A 27,578-nucleotide genomic window follows, 5' to 3' on the forward strand; every position below is an offset into this window, starting at 1 on the left:
AACATAGAGAAGTTCTTGTTGTATAAAACCATAACATTTAATATATGGTATTTTGGTCATTATCCTTAGTTGATCCCAACTGATCAGTAAGTAACTGATCAGTAAACCTCACTGAATGATAAAATTGTTTCTGTCCCGTGTCCCTAGTCTCAAACCTTGAATATAGGTTCAGATTTCACTGAAATAGGGCATTAGCACTGGGAATGCTGGTTGATACGATCTGTTCATTCCATGCATTTTGGAAAAAAAAAAAAGTATCTACAGTTATTCTTGCTACAGTTTTAAATATTCTTATATTAATGAGCTAAAAAATGTTTCTACACAGCTCTAATGTTTCTAAGGTCGATTTGTACCTATCACCCTATCCAGAATACAGGATATTCTGGAATATACGCAGAAATTCTTTTCATGTTCTGCAGGATTTTGGCAACTGAATTAAATGTAACTTTTCTTCATTCTAAGGCCAGTAGCAAAATTTGTTTTGGTTCAATTAAGCAGTATTGTGTCTGTAATGAAAGCATGAATTTTTGTGTGGGTTTGTGGGGCTGGCCAGGAGAGTTTTATAAAAATATCTTTCTAAGGTTCTAGTGAATGGGGAAATAATGTATAAGATTTATTAATTAAAATGTTACTTTACTACCTTCTTTTTTTTTGTTGTTGTTTAAGTAAAAAATGCTCGTAGAAATAGAACTGAGTAACGAGATGAATATTCACCCTTTAAAAGTGATTGTGTAAACTGCTAGTAGAAATGCTGCAAGACCATCAAATCTTCTTGCAGTAATTATTAAAGTAATTATAGTTATCAGGAGATCTGAAATAAGAGTCAGCTTGACTGTTTTATGTAATAAATACCTATTGGATCTGATGGGCTGGTGTGGTTTTGTTGGCTATTAAAATTATTATGGTAAGTCTTTTCTTATTTCAGAATTATGCTTTATACTGTCCACTTGTGCTGGAATGGAAGTAGAACCATGGTGGTTGAGCATTTTTGAAAGTTCATCTGGTGTTTTGGCCACCTGATTCACTGTTTTGCCCAGCCAGTGGTTTCTAACTTCAAGTCCATGTTCTGTCTCTTTATTTGTGCTGCACTGTGTTCCATGGAGGTTATGTGAGGTAAACAGGAGAGGGAATGAAGACTAGTACAAAATGCACCAGAAGTGTAAAGGAAGCTGGTTAGGTTTAAAGTCTATGTTAATAAAGCTGAGGATCACAATGAGTGTTTGGTAGATCTGAGATGATGATAGCGGTATTCAACTGGTTTTACATTATGTCCAGTGAACCTTGTAAAATAGGCTGTCTGATTGATGTGAAGGGTAACCTGAAGTATATCTCAAAATCCACAGGTAGTGCAATGTAAAGTTAGAGAAAGATTTATGATTCTTCTGATGGCTGATAGTTTATTCTTTGAACTGTCAGGTCCCATGAATGAAAGGCAAATTGTTCTAATGGTTTGGTTTCCTTGGCACATCTGAAAGATGACAGCATATTGCATATTTTACTTATATTATGTAATAAAGGTGGCGTGCATAACAAAAAATTACATATCTTATAACAAAGATTTTACCTCTGGCTAGCTGCAAATTGCATAAAATAGTATAATTTTCTCCTATTACTCAGCAAAACTTTGTGTTACTTAAGAAACATAAAAATATTTTTCTCAAATTTTGGCGAGGCGTATAGTTTTGAAAATTGCTTCAATAATCACCAGTCCTATTCTATTAGTTTTCCATTTGCCCTGAAAGAAATTACTTCCTTAATCTTTAATTTAGCCAGAGATTAACATAGTTCATTAGTAACTTACTTTTTCATATTTTATTTTGACTGGCTTAAATATAATCATCTTTCATTAAAAAAAAAAAAAAAAAAAAAAAGAAAGTCTACTATGGTAAGATTTCTCACGTATTGTATGGAAATCATTTTTGACATGTTTTTGTTTAAATACGTTTATGTTTTCCTTTAATTAAAGCAGCATTTATAATTCCTTCAATAGTGGGCACTATTTTTGACTAAAAATGTGTTGCTGGACACAATAGTGGATACTATTACCTTTATTACTATTTACTTTAGATAGAAGCAAAAATGAAGCTTAAAATAATGAGCAATCTGTTTTCAGGCATCCTGAAATTTCTTATGGGTATGTCTGAGAGGACATTAGACACAATTTTCGGTGTCTGGATTAAATGAGACGTGAGTAGCCATGATAACATCATTTTATGGAATCTGTTGGTTGGGTATGAAGGAGAGATTTGTTGGAAGCTATAGGAGAGCATTTAAAGCAGCAAATAACTAGTTTCATAATGGATTGAATAGGAGGCTGTATGAGAGGTGGAAGAAGGGCAACTGACATGAAGAAAGAGAAAAGCAAGTGTAATCATCTTTGGTATACTAGTTTTGACAGTGTGAGATATTGAGTGTTCTGCAGGTTAACATAAAAGGGGTTTTTGTTTGCTTTTGTCTGTGTGATGTCTTCAATGTATATGGAAAGAAGCATTTAACTTCTATAATGTACGCATATCTTTTATTGTTTTCCCAAATCTTAAGTCAGAGCAAATGGTACATAAATGTTCACCAAGTGTTGAAAACTTATAGGTAACATTTCTGTGATCACCACATGCACAACAAAATTGTGATTATCTCCCTGAAATTTGAAAATATGAACTTCCTTGGTTCTATGCAAGTTGTTTTTCACACATGCTTCTTCCCATCTTCAGGTCTTTGTTAGATCAGTGGTGGTGATTTGGTTTTGTAATTTTGTAATACAAAACCTAACCTAGACTGAACTGTTAGTTCTCAAATAGATATACAATAAAGCTGGAAATGTAACGACAAGGTTCCTTTATAAGTTGCTATATGTAATTTTTTTATTACTATTTTTTTTTGTTTGCAAACACGAACAACTTCCATTTGCTAAAGGTAATACACATATAAAGTTTTTTTAGAGAATATAGAGATACATATACAGAGAGGGGGGTTGCACTGAAGCAGAGTAACACTCATAACAATTCCTAGGTGGGATGGTGAAAGTTCCAGGTATTTACAAATGTTGTGCTTCATCTTTTGCTTTTGTGTCTGGTTCAGAGCAGCAGTGAGGAGAAGTCACTCAAAGTTGTCTGACAGCTGCTGAGTGACCTAGGTGAAGTGAGTCAGTGCTATCAAACCAGGTCTGTACCAATGTCCTCATGACAGCTGGTGCTAATTGGTACCCCTGCTGACAGTCTCAGTGGAATTAGTAAATTAAAGTACCAGACTGGTCTTCTCAACTGATGTGCATTGACAAGAGTTAGCTGAAAAGTCTATTTATTTATTTATTTTCAGTTCTCTCAAAGAAACCATTTACTCTGGTTGAGTAGACGGTAGCTTTTGCTGCTGGCAAGGGTTCAACACTTCCTGACATTGTGTGTATTCATATGTAGAATTTGTAAGGGTAGCAATGGTGAAAGATCAAGAGCAAGTATTGTTATATGCACATAAAAAACTGCTGAAGCACCATGAAAGCGTAATCACGGTTTTCTGTGAAATTACTTGTGATTGATGTCACAGCAACCTCTGTGACAACTCAGAGAAACTAGATATGAGAAAAGATTTTCTCTGTTTATTTTGTAAAAGTTATATTCATGCTTTACTTTTTCTTCTGTGTATATCCCTCTCAGTTGAGTGAAATAAGAAATATTTTTATGAAGAATTGTAAAATTCCAGAGATTAACTGAAAGCAAAAGAGCCTGGAATACATTAGTCTTTGAACTCTTCTCTCTTTCTGATTTGGTTCTTTCGTAAAAATGAGAACTGTGAATCCAGTACCGTCTGTCAAAATTGCAATGCTATGTGTCATAGTATAAATAATAATAAAATACTGTGTTATGATCTGAACAAAGGGTCTTGAACCTGAGGTTGTGTCTTATTTTTAAACTATTGCACACAGTACAAGAAACCTGAAAGCTCTTGAGGTTGTTATGCAACAAAATCCATTAGGGCCCCTAAGAACTTACGTAGCAGATGAAATAACTTTTTAATTTTTTTTTAAATTGACTTAGGTTGTCCATGTGTCCCCAGTGTTCCTTTACATTCTTGGAGAATGAGCATGCTGAATATTTTGAGAAGACTGCTTGATGGCAACAGTTGAAAATTTACCAAAATTTACAATTATGCTTAAAAAAATAAAAAAATGATGAGTATTGTCTGCTTTTTACATCCTCAAACCACAATCTAATTGTCTCTGCTTTCTAAATATATTCAAGTCACTCAGTGTTAAACCTTTTACATCTTATTTCTCCATTCGTACGTTGGGGTAACAAGCTCTTCATAGTGGTTTTATGTTTCTAAAACACTTGGAATATGTAAAGTGGTGTTCAAGTACCAAGTTTAAATATTTTTCTCTTAAGCAAGAGACAATTGGTTTTAGTCAGACTATAACCTTCTAAGATCACCTACAATGCTTAAAATGTTCTCTTTGTGATCTTTGTTGTCTTGACAGTTTTTTTTAGTATCCCCAAGACTACCTGCAATCTCCCCCACTCCATTCACATGCCTGGTGACAGGACAAGGGGGAATGGGCTAAAGTTGCACCAGGGGAGGTTAGGTTGGGTATTAGGAAGAACTTCTTTACTGAAAGGGTTGTTAGGTGAATAGGCTGCCCAGGGCAGTGGTGGAGTCACCATCCCCAGAGGTCTTTAAAAGGCGTTTAGATGTAGAGCTTAGTGATATAGTTCAGTGGAGGACTTATTAGTGTTAGGTTAGAGGTTGGACTCGGTGATCTTGGAGGTCTCTTCCAACCTAGATGATTGTGTGATTCAGTCTTGGTCTGTAATGTTTGGATATGCATACTTTTCTCCGGCTTCTTAAGCATGAACTTTGCTGTTTCATCTGATACTTAGGGATGTTCCTTACTTTACCTTTCCTGCTATTTCCAGTAAGCATTGTTTTTGCAGTATATTAAGACAAAGGGGATAATGGACAGATTTGCACTCTAGGTAAGTGTGATCATGGAACATAAATCCACTAATGCACAAGCTAAACATCGGACCACTGGAGAAAAAAGAAGAAAAAAAAAGTGTAAAGAATTTCCATATTCCTTGGGAGAGCCAAAGGTCCATGACTGTAGGAAACACTTCTTAGAGTAGGGTATGCAGTTTTATTTGTTTGAATATTTATTTGAGGCTATTTTGGAAATAAAACTTACAGGCTATGTAAACAAAAATGTGAAGGTAGAAGGAGTTGACAAATTCAAATATTTTTGGAAAAAATTGTGCATAACAATTATGATTTGAACAGAGGCATGGTAGACAAGGGAAGAACTTTATGATGTTCACATAAATGCTTCTCATTGCTTGATGAAATACTGTTCTTTAAATAAATGTCATTTTCATCATCTAATAGATTAGTCCTTATCATTACTATCATCATTGTTACCATCCTATGGATAAAAAGAGTTGGTATCTGTATTTGTTTTCATAAGGTAATAAATGATTGCTCATACCTGTGTACTTGGTTTGAGTAATTAAATGTTTTGGGATACCCAAGGTGTTTAAAGTTGTTTCTTTGGATTTGCAAGGTAAAAGGAATTCAGAGAACTGACCTGTTGTTTTAATATAGTCATTATAATCTCATGAAAGGCATCTGCTTTTAGTAAAGATTTAAATTAACCAAGAGACCTCTATCCACTATTGATACAAAATGAAGTGTATAACAAACAGGAGGGTATATTTTCATGCAGCTGAAGGCTGACATCAAAATGTCAATCTTTTTTTTTTTTTCCTGTCTTTCTTTGTGAACACTAAAACATTTTCCAGATGAAGCATCTATCTCCCAAATTGTAAATTTCAACTTAAATCAAATATGCCCGTTTAATTACCTTTTCCTAATCACAAAGGATTGGCAGTCCACATATGCATGATTTCTTTAAAGAAATATAATCAAATTTCTAGCATTTCTATATGAATATAGTTCAAAATAATTTTTCAGAATGTTTAGTAGCACAATACAGCACTGTTTCATAGCTGCCAATATGGACTACTGTCAGAGGAACTAGACAATGGCAATTTATATTTTTTTCCAGATCTCATTCATTTTCATCTCTCACATACAGAATTGTGAAGTTCATTCCTTCATTCAAGTTATAAAGTTAGAAACACTGCCATGTTGGACAAAGTGCAGATTTTCAAGAAAATTACTTGTATTTTATTGAAGGGAAATGTAGTCTCAAAGCTGTAACTATTTAGCCAAAATTAAACTATTTTAAGTAGATAGTAGTGCTTTTTAGGAACTGTCAGTTCAGCTGAATAGTTGAATTTAATTATGTACTGGGCAGTAGTCAATTCAGACGTTTGCATGTGTGATCATGATATCCCTCAAGAAATTCATTCATTCAAGGTATTTCCCAGCTGATGTTCTATGTTAAGTTAATTCCTTCTACTCTAATGAGGATACCACTATATACCTAAACGTTCTTCCATATGGTTGTGTGCTCATAGCTTCTTCATTTGAGTTAAATGTTTTCTTTTTTTTTCCTTCATAGCATATTCTTACTTATTCCAATTGGATGTGTGCAGAAGTACTTCTGATTCTCTGTTCATGCACTCTCTTAAAACGGTAGTCTCTGGAGTCAACTAGGTTGTCATAACGCCAGTTGTGTTGATCTTAAACTGACCTGAAAGAAGGATTAGACTGAAGCTGATTTTTTGAAAAAGTGTGTTGGTTGTTTTTGTTTGTTTGTTTGTTTTCCAAAATAACAGTAACGTTGACATCCCAAAAGAGATGCAGGCAGCTGTTCTTTTGTAGCAAAGAATTGAGCTCTCCATCCGTTCTGCCGCCCATGGAACTCTGACAATGATATGAGTTAACTTAGCTGGCCTTATAATAATTGCAACACTAGTCCATGGGGCTGAGGAACAATAGGTCCTCAAACTATTACCAAAACTCTGATGTGGAGTCAGTGGCTTCTTTTTAGGGGCAGAAATATATTCAGTCAGTGCGTTGGTTGGTTTGTTTTTTTCGCCTTTTTTTTTTTTCCTGGTACTGATTAAAAGTGCAGCAGCATCCTGGTTAACATTCTTAAATCTTTGTGAAATTGTTTTTTTTTGACAGTGTATGAGTAAAGCAGTGGTTTAATTGTAGGTCACCTTATAATAGACCAGAATCAAAAGCACATGCTTAGACACACTTGCAAGAAAGAGGCGGGCACCTCAGAGATATTTTTTCTTTTGACTTTCTCCAGTACAGAAATATTAAGCAAGAAACACCTTAAAGGTTATGAAAGAAGAATGCAAAGCACAAAAACATATATAAAGCTCTGCTCTAACCAGTGTTCAGGTGCCTATGCTGAAATGTTTTATCTGCTTATGATCCAGTGCACCTAATTTTGCCCAACTATTTTTGAATCAACATGCTCCCTAAAAACAAGTGTTTGTCCCACATCAAGAACCAAGGATTTTTTCCTAGCAAATAAGCATTAACCACAAGGCTGGGCAGTCATATTCAGTCTTGTCAGTGTTTCATGTAGGTCCAAGAAATGTACCTTCTTTTCTGCACTTAACTAAGGGTCATGCCCAGAGCAGGAGATTCCCTGGTGGTCAGAGCATTCCCATCAAATGTTGAAGATGTCACTTTGATTTCCCCCATGTTGAGAAATGAAACTGAAATCAGGTCTATGATTTTCTTGTGAGCATTTAGACTACTTTGAGATTAAGCAGGAAGGAAGACAAACTTAAGTAGCTACTGATAAGTGGGTTGGATGGTTCTGCATGCTGGCATGTGAAATGTACCTAAACTATTACTTTGGGAATAGTCCCCTTAAGAGACAAGTGAGCATTACTATCTAATTCCTGCTGTACAAGAGGAGAGCATTGCACTGTTAAAATTGAGGCTTTTTATTTGTGATTTTCTTACAGGAAACAGATTCGAGCTCTTCTAGGACAGTTTAGCCAGTCAGAGGCTTTGTTAATCTCATCTGGAGTTGAGCCAGGGACTCTAGATGGAGTTCTCTTGGATGCTGGCTGTTCTTCTATGCAATTTGATACACCTGAAAGAGGTTTTTCCCTGCAGAAGGATGGACCTCTGGACATGAGGATGGATGGTGACAGGTACATGTGCATGTCATTTCCTTTTAAGCTAGAGAATGGCCATTATAAAACCATGTCTAATTTTGCACAAATATACTATATATCTTATGCCACAAAAGTGGTTTTTTTTCAGCCTTAAACTTAAAATCCTGGTTATGTTCTTTTTCTTCTTTAGATAAGATGAATGTTACAGTGATTAAATTAATTAAACCAAAAATGTTTTCTTAACTCTATCACTAAAACTTTACATTTTTGGTGTGTATGGTATACAGTTACAGGGACAGTTTTTACTGTAAGACATAGATTTCTGATAACATTGTGGAGAGCAAAAAAAGCTGCCAAATATGTTGACAGGACACCGAGTTACCTAGAGCCTTGAGGTATATTTCCTAGTTCTCTTTCCATATTGAATTTCACAAGGAAGATTGGAGGCTTAAAAAAAATAAAATAGAATATTAATTAGAATTTCTTTTTCCCTTAATTGGGAAGTGAGTGCAAAAGGCAGATGGTTAAATATAGTTTTTCTCTCTTCAATGTCTGGCTGGGTTGCCCCAAGACCTGTATGGTCTGCATGGTTCCTATGAAACCTTCCATGACTTTTTTAAGTTGAGGCCTGTTGTCTTCCTTCTATTTCTGCAGTTCTTCTGACTATGTAATCTGCAGGCTGACAATTCTTTACTGCAATCACTTTCTTTTTTTGCTGCACTTTCTGTTTGTGGAATGTCTGCTTGACTGTGTTTGGTTGCTCTGTCAGGGAAGAAGCAACTTCCCTCCTTTCTGCAATGGCCATCTGACCCAGTTACTTCTCTGTAAAAGAAATATAAAGTAACTTTAAAAAAAATCAAAACAAAACAAAAAAGCAACCAGAAATACCATTCATGACACCTGCCAATTAAAATCCGTTAAGTATTGCAAGCTTGCCTTAGTAGTCTTGGAAGTTTCCTTTCACATTGTGTATGAGGCACATGAGGCTTACTTAATTGTCAAGTTATCAATTGCTAAATAAACAATCTCTATTTAAATGATCAGAATTGGTGTTGAGTTCATTGAAAAGCACGAAATTCAATGGCATAATGTTATTTTCTACTTATGCAGCAGTTTTCATCTTTTAACAGCCTAATATATGCCTAATATAGCATTGTGGCTTTCATGTGAAAAGACAAAGATCTGTGTTTTATAGATGATGGCAGTAATTGTATAATGCATTACTAAGAGAATGAACATTTCTTTGCCTTGTGTTTTGATGAACCTGTAGTCTGAAGAAATGTCATTTGGACTTTTGTTGTTCACATAGAGCCTATGTGAAGACTGTGGAAGCCTCTGTTTCTAAGCAATTGTCTTAACACATTAAAATTTCAGTCTTAACACAGCAAATTTCATGATGCTGCCTTTTTCCAGTTTTGTATAAAAAACTCATGTGATCGTACTGGGATTGAGCCCTCTGATCTCCAAAGTCTGAACTCGCGGCTTGTATTTGCATCATGAGGATACATATGTATAACTGTATATAAGAACAAAGGCTACCTGTGGCATAACAAAAACCTTCCACTACAGTTGTTGCTATGGTACTCCTTGCCTCTGATTTCTAAGTTTTGTTACCTTTTATAAGATACTGCAGGAGAGTAATGAATGCCTGAAAAATATTCTGCACGTTAGTGCCTTTTTAGAAGAGAATTTATTAAGTAGGTTATATGTTTTCTCCACATTAGTAAACACTTCTGTGATCTGTGACAACACAGATCTGAAACACTTCTGTGAACTGTTTCAATAGCATAATGACACAATTTAAAAATAAATTAATATGTACGACTTATACCATTTCAATTCTAACAGTTCCTTTCATTTGCAATATTATCTCATTTGAATTCTCTCAAAACAACGTTTGGGTATAAGTTCTTACACCTTTTAGTGAAAAGTAAAGTTAAACTATTTTCATAAGCAGTTGTTTTCATAGCAGGAGATGTGAAAGAAAATATCTTTGAAATCAGTTCCAAATAAAAAACGACATGTAATACAAGGTGACTAAATAAACCCATAAGGGGCAAGTTTATATTCTAAAGATGTCTAAATAGGAACAGTCACACAGCATTTCCATTTTAATGTGATACTGACATGTATTTATTCCTGTCAACTCATTAGGCATAGTTTATGATTGTACTTAGAAGTTTCAGCTGTTTTAATTGATGTTAAGGAACAAACTATTTAAAGTTGCTAGAAATAGGATTTAAAAGGTACAAACGAGATCTGTTTTCATAGGGTTGCTGTCTCTTACTTGAAAACCTCAAAGGCACTTGTATGCAGTGTGTGTGTTTGACTTTATGTCTCAATGCTATGAAGCTTCACCTCTTGTCAATGAAAACTGACGTCAGTGAACTAATTGGCTCTTCTTGTGCGTAGGTACCCTGACATGCCCACTGCTGCTGATGTTGTGAATGCTTTAGATCAACAGGCACTTGCGTCCATCCTGAGAACATACGGGGAGGAGAGGCACGCCAAGAAAATCGCTTCAGCCATCGTTCAGGCACGCAGCATATATCCCATCACCAGAACTCAGCAGCTTGCAAGCATTGTTGCAGGTACCCTCATTAATTCTTCACAGTGGCTGAGAGAGAAAAAATATTAATCCCCAAAGTCCCAGAGGGATCTATTTGTACTTGAAATCATGCAGGATCTAATCCTGCCTATTCTGCTCTGATGTCAGCTCTCCTTTTTTTCCCCCCGTAAGATCCCACTTCTTATACTGTATTTCACCGATTAGCTTAATAATAGATTTTACATGAAGTGATTTATCATTTTGTCAACAAAGTTGAAACACAGAATGACAGCAGCCTAGGGAATTCTTTGTCCCAGCTATTGATAAGCATTCAAATAGATACGTCATATGCATCTCTTTGTTTTAAATTTCTACATTTTAATATTTTGAGGGGAAGTACTATGGCAGTTTCCAGTTATGAATGAAATTAGATTCAATCTCTCTGCTTAAAGAATGAGGAAGCAAAAAGTAAAGCAATACGTAGCTTGCTTCACCTTGTGAATGCCAACTAGATCAGCCTGAAGCGCCTATTGAAACACTTCATCTTACTTGCTCTTCACTGTAAACAACTTGAACAAAATCTAGTTAGACAGGAGCTGTGCTCACATTGAGAACCTTCACATTTGTGTTCTCGAGTGAAAATTTTCCAGCAAAAAAATAAGATACTTTCACTGTGCCTTAACAATATAACATATAAGGCTGTTTTTAATCTATTTATTTATTTATCTATTTATTTATTTATTTTTAACCAAGAAATGAAAATGACTGGGTCTCGTCACAAAATGCCCTATATTGTTGACTCCTTTAACTATAGACCTTTAAAATGGCTATCCGAATTTAACATTTAGTAAAGATTAGTGTTACAAGTTCTATCTGCATAAAAGCCTTTAAAACTATATTGTTTTCATAAAACTGTGTATTCTTCCTGGGGAGAGGAAATGGAGAGGGAGGTGCCGATCTCTTCTCCCTGGTGATCGATGACAGGAAGCACAAGAACAACACAAAGCTGCTCCAGGGGAGCTTCAAACTGAACATTAGGAAAAATGTCTTCACCGTGAGGGTGGTCAAACACTGGAAAAGGCTTCCTAGTCAAGTGGTTAATATGCTGTGCCTGTTGGCATTCAAGAGGAATTTGGATAATGCCCTTAACAATATGCCTTAACTTTTGATTAGCACTGAACTGGTCAAGCAGTTGGACTAGATGATCTTTGTAGGGTGCTTCCAACTAAACTATTCTATTAAATTCTACTTAAACTGTAACTTTAATTTAAAAAATATAATTATTGATAACTAGTAGAACAGTGATTAATAATTGTGATAATTAGTGATAGATAATTGCCTACCTTAAGAGCTTAAGAAGTTTAATAGGGACTTACTTTTAATGGCTTTAGGATCACAAAGAAATTAAAAGGCTTTGAGTTGTATAAACCAGGATACTTAAGCAAAATGTCCACTTTAAACCAGGCCCAAAGTCTAGCTGATACAATTACAGGACCTGAAGACACTGCTTGCTATTGTAAGCCCCTGTTGTAAATGTGTAGTAGGGGTAATGAATGTGGGGAATAAATAATATTAAAGAATATATGAGTCTTTAATAAAACCTGAGAATTTGCATTTCTAAAATGATCATTATCATCAACTTTATGAAGTAATAATTTAGTTTTGTCAGATGTATCTCCTGCTCTTTGAAACAACTATTGATTAAAAATATACCATTATTGAGATTGAAGCAGCCATGTTGCTATGCTAAAGTTGTAATGTGTTCTACGCTGTAAACAAGCAGTATGGTAACCTCAAAAATAATTCTGCCAACTAGCTTGGATTCAAGAAAAATAAAATTATTAGTGTAAAAAAGAGATTGATCAAAGATCCCTTCACGTTTAATGGGCTGCATGTGAGTCATCACCTAACGGTCACTTTCTGTGAAAACAACAGGGGATTTTTGTTCTCACTTTAAACTCTGATGTATTTGAAGAGCAGCTTGATATGTGAATCAGGAATGCATCAGATAAGACACATGCCAAAGAAAATGAATCCAACATATATCTGCTAAGACAGTAAATATGTATTTTGTGTGCTTTTTTGAAGTATGTAAGTAGTTAAAACAATTTTAGGACTATTATACTTATCCCCGTTTGGGTAGAACTTCTTACAGTTTTAATCTGATTTCTCTGTAAACGAGCTCAAGGGTGGATCCTTGCTAGTTCTTGAACAGATAATATGTTAAGAAAATTTCTGGTAAATATAATAAATTTTGTTCAATTTATCATCAGTATATTTTCTACTACAAATTTATATCCATGAAGTTATTGAGGTAAGTCATAGCTACAGGGCCAGAGATCACAGCTACAGAATTCTCTTGGTAGGACAGAACAAAAAAGCCCTGACTAATTCAGGATTTAAGCAGAGTAAACTCCATGACTTATTACTTAAATGTCAAGTCCTTAAAAATATATGTATACATGTATATATATTCATTAGAAAAATAAAATCTTGCATTTTAGACTTTACAGACTCTATAAGAACATAATTTTTTTCTCCAGAACAGGATCATTTCTTTTGCCTGTGGCTAGATAGCTAGAAAACATGTAAACAATCTAGCCAATGAGACTGGGTATCTGTATCTTTTTCTTTGCTGATGTGAGTATCTGAAAATTCACATATTATCCATATTTCTCTAAAATCTTATGGTTTAATATGGCTTAAGATTTTCCAGAACTCCAAACTTCTGTGGTAAGTTCCGGCTGATAACCAGAATCCCAATGAATCCAAGTTAGATTTGGACTAGCCTGGAATGGAAAAGGGAAATGCTATCCAGGAAACAAACAATAAAGGGAGTTAGAAGGTGTATTGCTGCTGTTAATTGATTGGGAGATAAGAATGACAAAACTAAGCAAAACAAAAGGCTCTACAACAGTTAGAGATCATTCAGACACTTCTAAAGTTCGCATTGGAGAAAGTTAAAGTTTTAAGGTACAGCTTGAAAAAATTATAAATAGATTAGTATGTCAAGATTGCCTACAACACCTTAGGGCTAACTCAGGTATCCAAGTGATTTCTTAGTTAAACAAAAGTCTTTTGTTCCAATTCAATGAAATAATTCCTTCTAACTCGTGGCATAAAGCCTGAAAGTCATCTCAATTTACCGTGCCATTGAATAAAGTCCTACAAAATAAAATTAAAAAAAAAAAAAAGTTTGGCTTATTTTTTTCTAAATGTTTTCCAAAATGCTTTTGAGGCATTTAAATAAGGAGATCTCTGAGTAAGCTGTGGATCCTGCAATTTACACAGGGGAAAAGGAGATTTTTTTATTTTTTTTTAAATTCACTGATGCGAATATTGTCTCTTCCTGTAGCTCAGTCAAACTCTACTCACTGTTTACAATTTTCACACAGATATCTGTAATGATGAACACTGTGTAAATACTAAAGATCAGTGTTTCTCTACTGAAGATCTGTGAATAGATGTGTAGAATTCAATTAAGAAGTACTTCCTGATGGCTATTGCTGAAGCTCATTGAGTTCTGTTGTGAAATGATAGTATTAACTGGATGTGCAGGAAAACTGGTTAGACATAGTGAAATTCTTTAGACTGTAATTTTGTTTTTTTCTGTACTGCTTCTCAATTTTTCCTTCTAGTGGGTAATATACCTTGTCATCTATTCATTTGTTTTCACAGTTTAATTTTTCTCAATGGCATTGAAATATGTTATCTGTTAACAGGTCGTTTTGAGATTATGTAGTCATTTGGACTTGAAAGGAATTGATGGTGAGATACTAAAGAATCGTGAAAAGTTTAAAAAACTTTAATGGGTAAAGTCAGTCTTGTTCAGATTGTTCCACACTGATATACTTTAATTATCAGTTTGGAATTTGTAATATTGCCTGAAATTCAGATGGGTGTGAATTAACACTGTACTGAGGGAGCCTAGACAAAAGGACATTAGTTGCGTCACAGAAACTTATTAAATGCAATGCTAATTCAACAGACGGATTCCTGCAAACAGGTGCACGATCTGAATTAATTTTTAAACTCTCCCACTCTTGTACACTCTGGAGACTTTAATAGTTCATATTGACAGGCACAGCACGTTGCTAATTTCATTCACAAGCTTAAGAATTTCAATACATTTTAACTTGTGAATCTATTAGATTTTTAAAAGTGTAAGTAACATAAGGGCATCCCAAAACTAAAAATGATAATTTCTCTCTCTGGGATTTCAAACCAGTCATCTAGCCGGAAGCATGGTGTTTTTATGAATGAAATTCATTTTATAAGCTTCCAATAAAGATTTATATATATATGTTTTTGTACATTGCACAGCCTGTTACCAGGAAGTATTTTCTTTTACTGTTGCAACAATTGGAGGGGGCTGGATTTTGTGCCTCATCAGTAAGCACAAGTAGGTTTCTATTTAACTATACCAGAGGGCTAAGAGTGGGGTAGAAATATTTTTCACCCCTATCACATAGGTTATATCTACTGACTTTAAAAAGATGAAGGCCCGTATAACAGAAATCCCCATCACAAATTACATTTAGTACTTAATAGCAGTCTCTAAAGACAGACCAATAGGCCATTGAACTTGAAGACATTTTGGTTTTAGTTAGTCTTTTTGGTTGCATAAAACTGCAGTGTCTGAATTTCTATACCAGTTTCCTGGTGTATCCTTTACCAGTGGTAAGGTATCCTTTACCAGTATTCGGCACCATTATATATGTCCTGTGCTGTTTTCTCACGTTCACCTGAGGCGTGTAAAGTTTTATTATACTTGCAGAATATATTATGGTTTTTATTTAATTTTCTTCAGAGTTTCTCATAAATGTGTGCTACAAGGACTCACTTTTCCAGTTTACTTTACAGATATTTCAAAGCACGGTTAATTGCCATAGAAGAGTATTGGAGAAAGACTTTACGCTAAACATCCACGGCAAGACACCTGAAAGAACTTTCTTAAGATTTGCCACTGTCCTAGTCATGCTGGTAGCCTGAGTATCTAATTTATTTAGTTTATTTACTCAGTATTTCAATTGCAAAATATCAGTGTGATCAGAACTGCTAAAAATCAGACCAGTATTAGCATTTAGGTTTTACAAAACCATTTTGGAAATAGAACAGATATCTATATCAACTCTATTCAGATTAGTAAAAGATATTCTGATGACATACAACATAAAACTCAGTATTTTACTAAAGTTCCAGTGAGATTGGCCGTGGAAATTTAAATAACAATTCTCATTCTAGGCTTCCAATCAATAAATAAGCACAGTCAGTTTTGTACCCAGATTTCACGCTGTACTCTTGTGGGTTGGCTTTATTTGTATCTGTGATACTTTTGGAAGCTGGAATACTCTTAGAATATCAGAAATATCTTATCCACAGAAAAACAGCGTTATTTTTTAGAAAGTACTTAGGCTGCTTAAATGCTTAGGCTGCAAAAATATGAATTTTTAATAAGTTAAAAACTCTGTGGATCTGCTTTGAGAGGTGAACGCCAGCTCCCGATAGTAACAGTCCAAAATTGAAAGTGTAAAACTGATGTTCTTGACATCACAACTTTAAATTTTTCAGCAGGTGGCAAGAGAATGGAGGTTCTGCATAAAGCTGGTAGAACGATACCAGTTGAAGTGGAGGGAGAAAAAAACAAATCAACAACCATACTGCTTTCTAATTCACTAGCTTGTTAGTAGGAAATATTTTGTATGGAAACATTGCTTTTCTATTCCAGTTACAGGTATTTTCAGTAGAGTGAACATGGTGGCAATAGGCTTGGTTTTGGAAGGGGGAAGGAGGGAGAGGTATGTTTTCATTATTTGAAAACGTATGCTTGGAAGAGACTCGTGTGGTATTGTTTTCACAAACTGTCATTTTTAGTCAAGAATCATTGGCTTTTGTAGTTGAATCCAACCAATACCCAAGTATCTGATGTGTCCACTTGAAGTTCTCCTGAAGAAAAATTCGATTCTAAATGAAACCTAAGACAGGGCTTAAGGAGAATATGAAGCTATGTAGATTTAGTCACTTAGTGAATGCTATGGAAATACGCATGTCCTGTGGTATTCTTTTGATACTTTACATACTAATTTTAAACACTGCTGTTCTGAGCAAATTACTTGTATTTGTAGGTGTTGGTTAAGTGTATAAAGAAAATTGTTTATTTTGCTCAGCATGCCATTATGTTATGCATAAAGAGACTATTTTCTTCACATATAAATAGCAGTCAGTGGTGGTTTGAAGCGTTTCATTTTCAAATCAGAGCCTGTTTTTAGATATACGAAAAATATGGAAATGGATATTGTGCTAGGTAGCACAAGCTGGTTTCTTAGGGCATCAGTAAGTATCCCTTTATGATTTATATAAGTTACAAAACATGGTGGTCTCAAAGACAGAAATGACAGTAGGTAGCTAACATAACTTTTCCTAGAGTCCAGACCTGATAAAGGAGCTAAGTGCCCAGAGATGAAATCTATTTTAGTTGTAAAGCACAGTTTAAGCCACACATCCCTGTGCAGTAATGTGCATTGGGAGAAGTGCATCCTGCTGCCACTTCTGTCTCGAAGGATTCAGACAGCAGTAAGAAGGAAACAGCTATGGTGAGGTTTTTCAATTAATTCAGGCATTTTTGTCATTAGAGTCAGAGGAGAAGGAATATGGCTGGGAAAATAGAGTATGCAGAAATGCACCTTGGATGCATCGCATACATGATAATAACTTAGTTGATAATTATTCAATTTTATATATTATTAGTGGCTTCTCCCTTTGCTTAACAGTGATGATCACTTGTGTTTGTGATGTTGAACATGTATTTTCTGACATAAGTAGAATCTCACCTTTAAAATTCTGAATAATTCCACCAATACAATATTTTGTCCCAGTATATTGGCAAAAATATAGAAGAACTTTGGTATTTCTATTATTTTATTTTTTTCAATCACTTTTTAAAATGTGAATTTAATCAACTTATTTCAGAGGTATCATGCTCCTTTCTTTTACTTCGCTACGCAGAATATTGACTTGAATATTAACTTGAGTTTGAACTGCATTCCTTTCAAACCCATTGCCTTATTATGTTGTAGTTTAGCACTGGCATGGTATTAAGGCATTTTAATACACACATGCCAGTTGAATTGCCTTATCTCTAATGGGTTCTCTTTTTTTGAAAAATAATTGTTTCCATTTATGTGCCACTATAAAATGTCTGCATTCACTTACGTAATAGATTACAAGTTTACTCGGGTTTCACAGATCTTGTAAGGCTTTTGCACTTTAGTCTCTTTGATCCATCAAATCTCTAGTTCTTTTCTCTGTACTCCGATAATGAAGATTCAAGCACAAAATACATAAAATAATGCTATGTTGAAGTTTCCATGAAAATTTCTTTCTCTAAAGAGACTTGCATAACTTGGAGGGACTTTGGGGAAAGAGGAGGAGGGAATTTTGTGCCACCAGTCAAAATTATTTAAGGTGGTGATTTTTCTTCAAAAAACTCATACCTTGACACATTGTGCTATATAAACATGTGAGAAATCAACAATATCGGTTGCATTTTCTATTTTTCTCAAGGTTCTTTTGTGATCATTTGAAGGAACACAGGTATAATGGTCAAGAATTATTATCTCCAAACTAAGACATCTCTTTTAAGCTTTCAGTAATTAATTGAAAGATAATTGCCAGTAGATAAACATTGTATTTTGTACGTAACTGAATGTAAAACATACATTTTATTTTTGCAAGTGCATAATAATGTAGAAGGCAAAAGTTAAAATTTTGTGTCCACCTTTTTTTTTTCTTGCCTTAAAAGCATAAAACAAATCACCTCAAACAATTAATTGGCATTGATTATACTGAGCTGTAAGGTATAGGATTTATCTAGCCCATCTTCATTTTTCCCTGCTTTGGTTTCAGCTATCATTTTGCATTTTAACTTTGTGAAGCATTTCAGGAAGCAGTTCCTATAGGAAAAAACAACACTCCAATGCAAGCCAGCTCAGTTTAATAGGGTTTTAAAAGTGATTCAAAGCAGGAAATATATCTTTTAAAGAAGGAAGCTCACTACTCAGGGTTCTTTTGTAAGTATGCTTTCCTTTCAATTCATCATGCACGAGTGGATTAATGTCAGATTAGCAGTGTAGAAATAACGAAATGCTAACCTTTTCAAATGTATTACAGGTGCTTTTCCAGCATCAGCATTGTATGCACGAAAAGACTTGCTTCAGAGACCTACACATGTTGCCACCAAAACTTTCCAAGGCCTGCGAATATTTGTAAATGATGAGCTTCATGAGCTCTTTATAGGGCTGAAGACAGCTGAGAAGTTTCTAAAACCTGGAGGTCGCCTAGTAGCCCTCTCATTTCATTCTCTAGAAGATCGTATCATCAAACGTTTTCTTCATGGAATAGACATGACAGAAAAGTACAATCTTGGCTCACGGCAGAAGATAAGACAAGCTCTGAAAAATTCCTCCAAAGAAGATGACTCACAAGAATTTCCCCATGGAAAACCCAACTCAAAATGGACTTTTATACAGAAAAAAGTTCTCACCCCTCAGGCCAAAGATAATCAAACAAACCCAAGAGGGAGGTCAGCCAAGCTAAGAGCTGCTATTAAACTCTAAAACAATTTATCATTATATAATTGTATAATTTCCTAAAATTTCATTTTCCAGAAGGCTACCTGGACAGATAATATCAAAATAAAAAATAAAATGGAAAAGGCTGTTAGAAAACATTTTTCTTATCATTGTGCTTCATTTTAATTGGGATGTAATATCAAATGGTAAAATAAGTTAGATGAGTGGGTATCACTAATTATAACAAAAAGACATATTTTTTAAAGGAGCGTAAAAACTAAAGTTTTTTTTTTTTTTTTAACTATGGTTTTGATGTAGTTAAAACATTCCCTTTAGATTAAATTCAGAACTCTGACATAACAGACTAAATTCTGATTGTTGATTGAGAAAGACAAGAAAGACGTGTTTTTATGGGTGTTGGTTTCACAAAACTAAGTCAGATTACTGGTTTAGTCTAGAGTAAGTTTTTAAACTAGCCTAAGAATTCATGATATTTAAATTTCTGTGTCTGTTGATTTGTTGCATGAATGTTTGTAGCTAGGAGCTATGTCTTCAATAAACTGATACCATTATGTAATGTCTAATCCAGGAATTTATGAATGAGCTCTTACCTTTGTTAATAAGTAAATATTTACATCTGAGTGATAGCCTGGTAATTTAGTGTTTATGGATTTTAAATAATGAATTGTTCTTGGGAAAAAAAGCTACGTAAAAGGTCGCTGTATTGCATTTAGACATTATAAGCAGTGAGTAAGCACCGTGAAGATTTGTACTAGATAATTTGGATTTCTTCCTGCAACCTGTGCTTCTGTGCATCCATGCAGTAGAACTTCTGTGTGTTGATGGAATTACTATGAACCCAACAAACAGGATACTGTGAGACTTCTGTGGTATTCTCCTTTCCTGATGAAATTTCACTAAGAGGTGCTACTTAGTTACCTATAAAATAAGTGGCCTACTAACACCAGTTTCCTATTTGTATGCCATCCTAGCCGGTAAAATTTGTAATTTAGTTTTGTAATATATTTGTTATATAAGTTAATATGAATTGAATTTAGCTTTAGGTCTTAAAAGACCATTGTTTTGCTTTTTTTTGTATGTTAATGATGATCAGATAATGCCATAAGTTTCATATTCTTTGACCTCTGACTTACCTCTTAAGGAAACAAAAAAAGTCCTTATTTGGATAATCGGATCTGTAGCAGGGCTTCGTTTGTGGTGAACCAGAAGCTTGGCTGATAGAATTAGAAAACATAACTTATGACTTTGAGCTAAATGATTACTTCAGTAGCTTTTGAAACAACACTGATTGGATCATTCCAGACTTGATTTTCATCAAGCATCATCCTCTTCGTGTCGATTATTTCACTGGAGTGTTTGGGATTATATTGACACAAACAATTGAAATTTAAATTCACCATCTATAATATACAGTATATTGATACCTGACTGTTATTTAATTCATTGGTAAAGCTAAATCATGATAACATAGATCACTAATCTGAAATACCAGTTGAATGTTGGGCACTTCCAAAATTTCAATATTCTCTCCGCTTTCATTATATATGTTATTAAATATTAAATACAGCATTCCACTTCAAATAATATTATTTACTGACACCGTAGAGACAACAACCCTTGCCTTAAATAGATATTTTTTCATTCACGCATTAAATATAAATATCAACAGTTATTTTTAGTTAAGATTCCATATTGAAATGTACTCCAATAGGAGGTTGGAAAAATCGTGCTTCTACCATACGCTTAAAAGAGTTATAATGCAGGGCTATGTGCTGTTAAGGAACACGTGTGAGGACAAGAACATCCAGTTGTAGAAGTAAATATCTGCAGAAACTATGTGAAGATATTACAATTCCTTATGCTTAAAACTATATTAAAAAAACACGCTTCCCACATCTAATTTCAAAGACACAGATTCTTATGATAAACTACTGTATACCAGTTGTTGTAAATGCACTTCTTCATTTTCTGATTCAAGAGTAGGAGACCTGACCTTACCTTTGATGATGAAGGTTGCAAATCCTTTTAGGTTGGAGTTGCACAGCCAAGGAAGTGCATCAATCAGTGAGCTCTTCTCTGTACAGGATCTGTTTCATTCTTCTCAGGGTCTTCTCACTTTCAGCCTTGAGATATGGAGAGTCCTTGAATTTAATTTCTGCTTCACAGAAAACAGATTTTTTTTTTTTTTTCACAGAAAAAAAAAACTTCTGTTTATTTTTAGACAAAGTATTCTTGTATCTTTAGGCATTTCATTTCTGTTTAGTAGGTGAAGTTCTGTTACGTGAAGGGTATTAGGCCTTCGTTTTTTTTCCAACATACGTTGAACTTTCCTAATGTGGTAAGTTGCACATGTTAGGAGAACTAAACTTTTTTTTTCTTTTCTTTTTTTTTTACCATAACCAAAAACATTTTTTGTATGAAGGAGATGGTATCTGGTAGAAAATTACAGTCTTAATGAAAACTAAATCATGCCATCAAGATACAAATTATATATCATTTCTGAGAATTGCCATTAAACCTGAGCAATATTAATTTGAAATCAATCAAATGCAAGATCATATATCTGAAACCAATCAAACAAAATACTGTAGCCTATGTTTACAGAAAATGTGGCAATACCATAATATTGTACGTGATGGGAAGATCAGAAGTGACCAATATGTTCAATATTTGTAGAGAATATGAAGCAGTAGTTGTGGAAAGATGGTGGTGTTGCCAAGCAATGTGTATGTGCGGAGCTTATTGCTAGAATATCTCTTTTCTTATTAGGACTCAGAAGTGTGTGGGAAAAAAATAAAAGATCAAAAACCAACTATGAGACTATTCCTGTGCATTCTAAATGTACTTTATATTAAAGTTATTTTAAAAATCTGATTTAATGGGTTACTCAAGAGAATGTACAAAGTTGACATGCAGTCTAAAGTACCTACCGAAAGAAAAGATTTATGTAGAATAATGTCTTGAAAACCAGACACAGTTATGCTGTGAGGTTTTTATAGTACAAACACTATAAAAAGTACTTTTTAAAAGCATCAAGTTTAAGAAATTAGCTGCATTTAAAACCTGTGTAGCTGTATGAGGGCCCTCTGACAATTATTATTTCAGTATTGTTTCCTAAGAATTATTTTAAGTTTCGTTGTTTAAGAATATGAAGGGCTAATCATACTGTCTTCAAGTAATATAAGGAATTAATTTTCTTTTTACATCTACTGTAGTTGAGTAATTTCTCAGTAGTCTTTTATAGTTGCATCTACTGAGATTGGCAATTGACTGGGAAAGATGTGTGTTGGAAATGTCGGTTTTTGTATACATTTTGTGGTATTTGACAGATTTTTGAAGGAGAAGGGTCTTAATGTAGCGTGAATGGAGAAAATAGTTATTTCAATATACCCACTATTATCAAATGGCTATCCTTTAGTAGCAAGTGTTGTATAAGGCTTTGCATTCTGCTTTCTAGAGTAGCATTTCTACTATTATTAATGATTCATACAATAATTGCTATGATATTGCTCTTTATATTGGAGAAGACATGGTATTAATTACAGAGTTTATGCTCTAAAGAGTATAACAGTGCCACGAGGGTGGAAACATGAGGACGTATGCCCTGAGGAAAGGAGACATGCAGGGGTAGGATGGTTGCAGCAAGCCGTCTGAGATACAGCTTGTTGGTGGTTTTATTTGATTAATTTACGTTTAAAAATAACTTAGATATTAGCTATCATTGTGTAGAGTACATAAGTACTTGTGAAAAATTAGAAGACCTTGAATAAACAGCAAAGTAATGAACTCAAGCCAATTTGTTGCTGTCCATTCTACCCAACGTCTTTATCTCTAGCAAAAGTAATAAAGAGTTCATATCTGCTTTTCTTGTGCAGCCAAAATCTCTCCAGGGAAAGCTTTTTAGTAAAATTAGGGCCTTTTGCACCAGGATCATGAATGCTGTTGGGTGGACTGGGGGATTCTGTCTTTATATATCCATGCATTTATTTATTTTTATTTCATATAGCAGTTTTTTATGTCAGTGGCTAGCTTGGAATAATATGCTTTTATATTTATAAGTCTTTCAGAATTACAACCAAATGTGGAGGCCTTTTTACACCTGACATGTAGTAGAATTACGCAGGATTTTGTGGATTAATTAAAACTGCCATGCTCTAGTGAACGTGACAAATAATTTAAATGAATGTAGAACAAGTTCTGCCCTTCACCTTCTCACAGAACCCATGAAAGATAGAAGAAACAAATGTGTTTAATCAAACTAATAAATAAGCTGCAAAGGTCAACGCCTTAAAAAAATCCACTTTATGGTGAGGCTGAATAAATTAACATCATTTTTTAAATAAAATTTCATATATATGTATATGCATATATATATATAATTTTACCTGATGTAGGATAAGCACCAATAGTGAGATAGCTCATTCTCTCTACATGGTTGCAGAGCATGGTTTTTAGCGCATAATCAAAAGTAATAGAGGGAAGGCATACATGCTTCTAATCTAGCTATGTATGTTTTCTCTTCTCCTCTGCAGTTAGAATTGTATGGTTTTGTGAATCCTAGGATAAATGAGAGAGAAGGGCTTTTCTTTTTTTTAGAACACTGTAATACTTGTCCATCCAACTTTATTAAACATCATATTTAATACTTTTAGACATACTTTGTTGATGATATACCATGTTTTCCAATACTTAGGAAGAGGGGCAAATATTTGTTCATGGGGATGTCTAAGCTAAAAAAAATAAAAAATAAAAAAATAAAGTGTTTGGCTGCCTGAATTTCTTACTATACAGATATAGCTATAAGAAAAACTGTTTTCATTGTACCTTAATGTTTCAGAAAATTATATTTTGGCTGATGCTTTTAAAGACTAATTTGTTTGGTTGTAATATTCAGTCAAAAACAAGCTAGAGATTTTTTAAAATGTATTTTTACCATGATTGCAAATATAAACTTGACACTTTGTTTATAGCTATCTTTGAAGAGTAAAACTGGAGATACAGCTCCCTCTGTCTGTCCTGGGAATACCTATGCTTTGTTTTCCTCGGAGTGCACCTGCAAATGATTATAGTAACAGCATGTTTATTGTCAACATGGAGATGCAAGACAAAAAGATGTGGATAACTCTTTCTTACAGGTAAGTAGTTGTTTTAAATTACACTAACTGCAATTTTAAAATAATAAAGCTGTCAAACAGTGAGTTATTTGCTTATCTGAAAATACTTCAATCAAGATACCTAATTTAAAAGGTAGAAAAAAAAAAACTTATTCTCAAACATGCAAATTATTATTAGAATGGAACACATGAACAAAACTTCTAGATGTTTTTTAGTGCCCATACAATTTCTACAGAGGTAGCAGTGGCAAATGTACCTCATGTTTTTGTTGACATTCATGAAAGAAATTTCTGTGTTGGTGGAAAAATCTACATAGACAGTAAAACATTAGGGGTTACAAGAGATAGTGAAATGAAAATAAATGATGTTATATAAATCATATCTTAGAATTCATACATGCTATAACACCTCAGTGAAAACTTAGGTTTTATTGTACCTCGTCATTTGTTTGCACATCAAGTTAATTTGAATATGTGGATGTGATTCTGGCAAAGAGAATGTATACTGCTTCAGGTTTTTAGGGTGTTTGCTGTTCATATTTTCACTGAACATATAGTAGAGCTCAGAATAAGTCACTGCCAGGTTTATGATCTCAGCATCATCATATTTTAACTGTAATTATATTAAGAACGTTAACAAGGTTATATATCACAAGTCAGTAATTATAAAATAAATATATATAAAAAAAAATCTTGAAGCACAGTGCTGTAACTCATATACCAAAATGTGTGAAATACTTAATAACAACTTACTCACAAGCAATTTAGGCTAGAAAAGTTATTTTTTAATTTCAAACGTTATTTTATGCCTGTTTCTTCACACCCTTCCTTAATTTTATTTAGTTTTCTTCTTTTAATCAAAAGTAATTTCATTCTTAAGAATATCTCTCATAGACTTTACAAAGAACCAAAATAAGGATTATTGACAGTCCTGGCTGATAACTATTTGAAAATGAGTATATCATAAAAACTTGTTTTTTAATACAGTGCAAAATACATATTTTCAAGAATAATGACACATACATGCTTGTTAATACATGCACAATCTAGAGCCTAATCTTGCAACCTTTACTTACAGGAATATCTTTTTAAAAGCATATATTGTTTCTAAATGTCTTGTTTCTTGAAGTTGTCATAGGAATGAGAGCTGAAATCTTGGGCTAGGCAATGAGAGATGTCAGTGCAGGGATGCGTCCAACAGACTAGTGGGTGAGCTCCTTTGGAAGCTGAAAATTTTTAATACTTCACAAAACGGGGTCCACTGAGTGTGGGACAGTCTGGGCTAGCTGTCAGGATTAACACAATAATAACTGAATATGATAATGATGAATTAACAAAGTTTTTGATGCAGAGGCAGTTCCACTGGTGTATCTTACATTGTATTTCACAAGGGCTTAATAGAGGTGACAGTGGGTTTCAGATTTAGAAAAAAATAAAATAAAAAAATCCTTGAAATTGAAGCTGGTATATAAGGTTTTGCTATGCATCTTGGAAAGAGCAGGAGGGTGACAGAAATATTGTTTGAGAGGAAAGGGGGTTCAGTCTCTATTGCTGCTGCCCCTGTTAAAGGTATTAAAAAGCTTGCCCTCATTTCAAACATGCAGGGTCAAGACCTTAACTGTGCCCGTAGTGTAGTTACCAGTCACTAACTGCGGTACAGACTATTAACCCGCCTATTAAAAGCTAGCAGGTGATGCAAAATTATAAATCAGTAGATTAATTAAATGTGCTTGGCAAATACCATGCTCTATAGCTGTACTGCACTTAATAGCATTTTAAAACTAAAGTAATTAAGATGATTAGGGATGTGTCACACTAGCCTTCACGCCAGGACCCTTCCAATTTTTCTTGTGTAGGTAAACACATTGGTATTGGGCTGCGCCCTCCACAACTGGGTGGAAGCACTTCTGTAGCTGATAAGGTGTGGTGACTGATGCCTAGATTAAAATCTGAACCTTCCCTTAAAAATGGTACAATATGTTGCTTTTTAGAGCAATGACATATTAGCTCATTCTTTATTAATAGAGCTCTAGTTATTTTGGAAAACAACTGGTTGTGGGGGTATTTTCTGTTTGCTGCTTGAATTTGGTAATTTATGTGTGTGTATTTTTTCCCCAACATAGACCCAGGACAAGCTACCTTATTTTTCTTTTAAAATTCAGTGAAACTTTCCTGGAACCAGCAACAGATAACATTTTTCTGTGACCAAAAAATAATTAATGAAGTTAATTACAGTGACTGTTAGATCCAATTATATCCCAATGGAAGCAAAGTCCTCCATAAATACCACATTCCCCAATAGCCCAGTAATTCAGCAACATATTGAAAAATACTCTTTTGTAATTCAGCAACTTCCTTAGTTATAGTTGGCAAATATTTTATGCAGCCTATCCAAGTCTTAGTTTAGTTTTCAGGTTTCTGCTTCATTTGAGTAGGTTTTGTAAAAAAATAAATAAAATTATCATTCCTTTTTTTTTTTTTTTTTGAAAAAAAGGATTGATTCCTTTGTTCAAATATATTCTTATACTAAGAGAACATTGCTTTTTTGTGTTTGTTTTCTAGTTTTTAACTTTGTTGAGGTAATACAGATCTAATCACTTCTGCCATCATTTCATTATTTCTCCTTTGAAGTCATTGTTTGTATTAGGAGTACAACATTAAGGTTGGCTACTGAGCAGAGCAATTGGCTGTCGTGCTCCCTCTTACGCAGTGTATCGCATTAACTGCTCTGATTTCCAATCACATCCTGTAGCCTGCAGAATAACAGGTGCTTTTCAGCACACATTCTCCGTTTGTTCCTCTTCATTTAATAACAAGGTATAAAGTGCCTATGTTCAGGTTAGGTTTTCTTTTCTATAGGTGAAATCCAGTAATTTTATTACTAATTTTAATTTTATTAAAACTAGTAATCTTATTTATTTTTGCATATAAAAATGTTCAAATCACTGCATCAGATTCACTGTTGACAGCACTTATTACTTGTCATCGGTAGCATTCCAAGTTTTCCCATGGGCATGAGAGTCTCAGCTTTCCTGAAACATTAAAGTTGATTTCCAGCTTTCATGTCTGCAGAGAAAACCATTTGAATTGGAACTCCATCTCTTTTCTGTAAGAATCGATGATAACTTAATGTAGTCCATTTTTTTTAAGGATTGCCTTATCATTTTTGGAGCCATACTTCCAATTTTTTAACAATTTGGTTTGATGACCGTAGAGATTAAAAAAAAAAAAAAAAATAATTATTTGGGAATTCCTGTTTTACCTGGGTATTTAGCTATTTTCAGCT

At 34.1% G+C, this 27,578-nt stretch overlaps 1 protein-coding gene across 1 annotated transcript in view; it reads left to right on the forward strand.

Annotated features, from left to right (window-relative positions):
• Positions 1–20,289, forward strand: part of METTL15 (methyltransferase 15, mitochondrial 12S rRNA N4-cytidine) — a 94,880-nt gene extending 74,591 nt beyond the window's left edge. Inside the window, exons 4-6 of the mRNA XM_082762272.1 lie at positions 7,884–8,075; positions 10,452–10,630; positions 18,757–20,289. Of these exons, the coding sequence (XP_082618398.1) occupies positions 7,884–8,075; positions 10,452–10,630; positions 18,757–19,202 (817 nt within the window). The 3' untranslated portion in view covers positions 19,203–20,289. The remainder of the gene's footprint in view (positions 1–7,883; positions 8,076–10,451; positions 10,631–18,756) is intronic.
• The last annotated feature ends 7,289 nt before the right edge of the window (positions 20,290–27,578 follow it).

This window comes from Aythya marila (assembly GCF_965140915.1).
Source record: "Aythya marila genome assembly, chromosome: 5".
Taxonomy (NCBI): Eukaryota; Metazoa; Chordata; class Aves; order Anseriformes; family Anatidae; genus Aythya; species Aythya marila.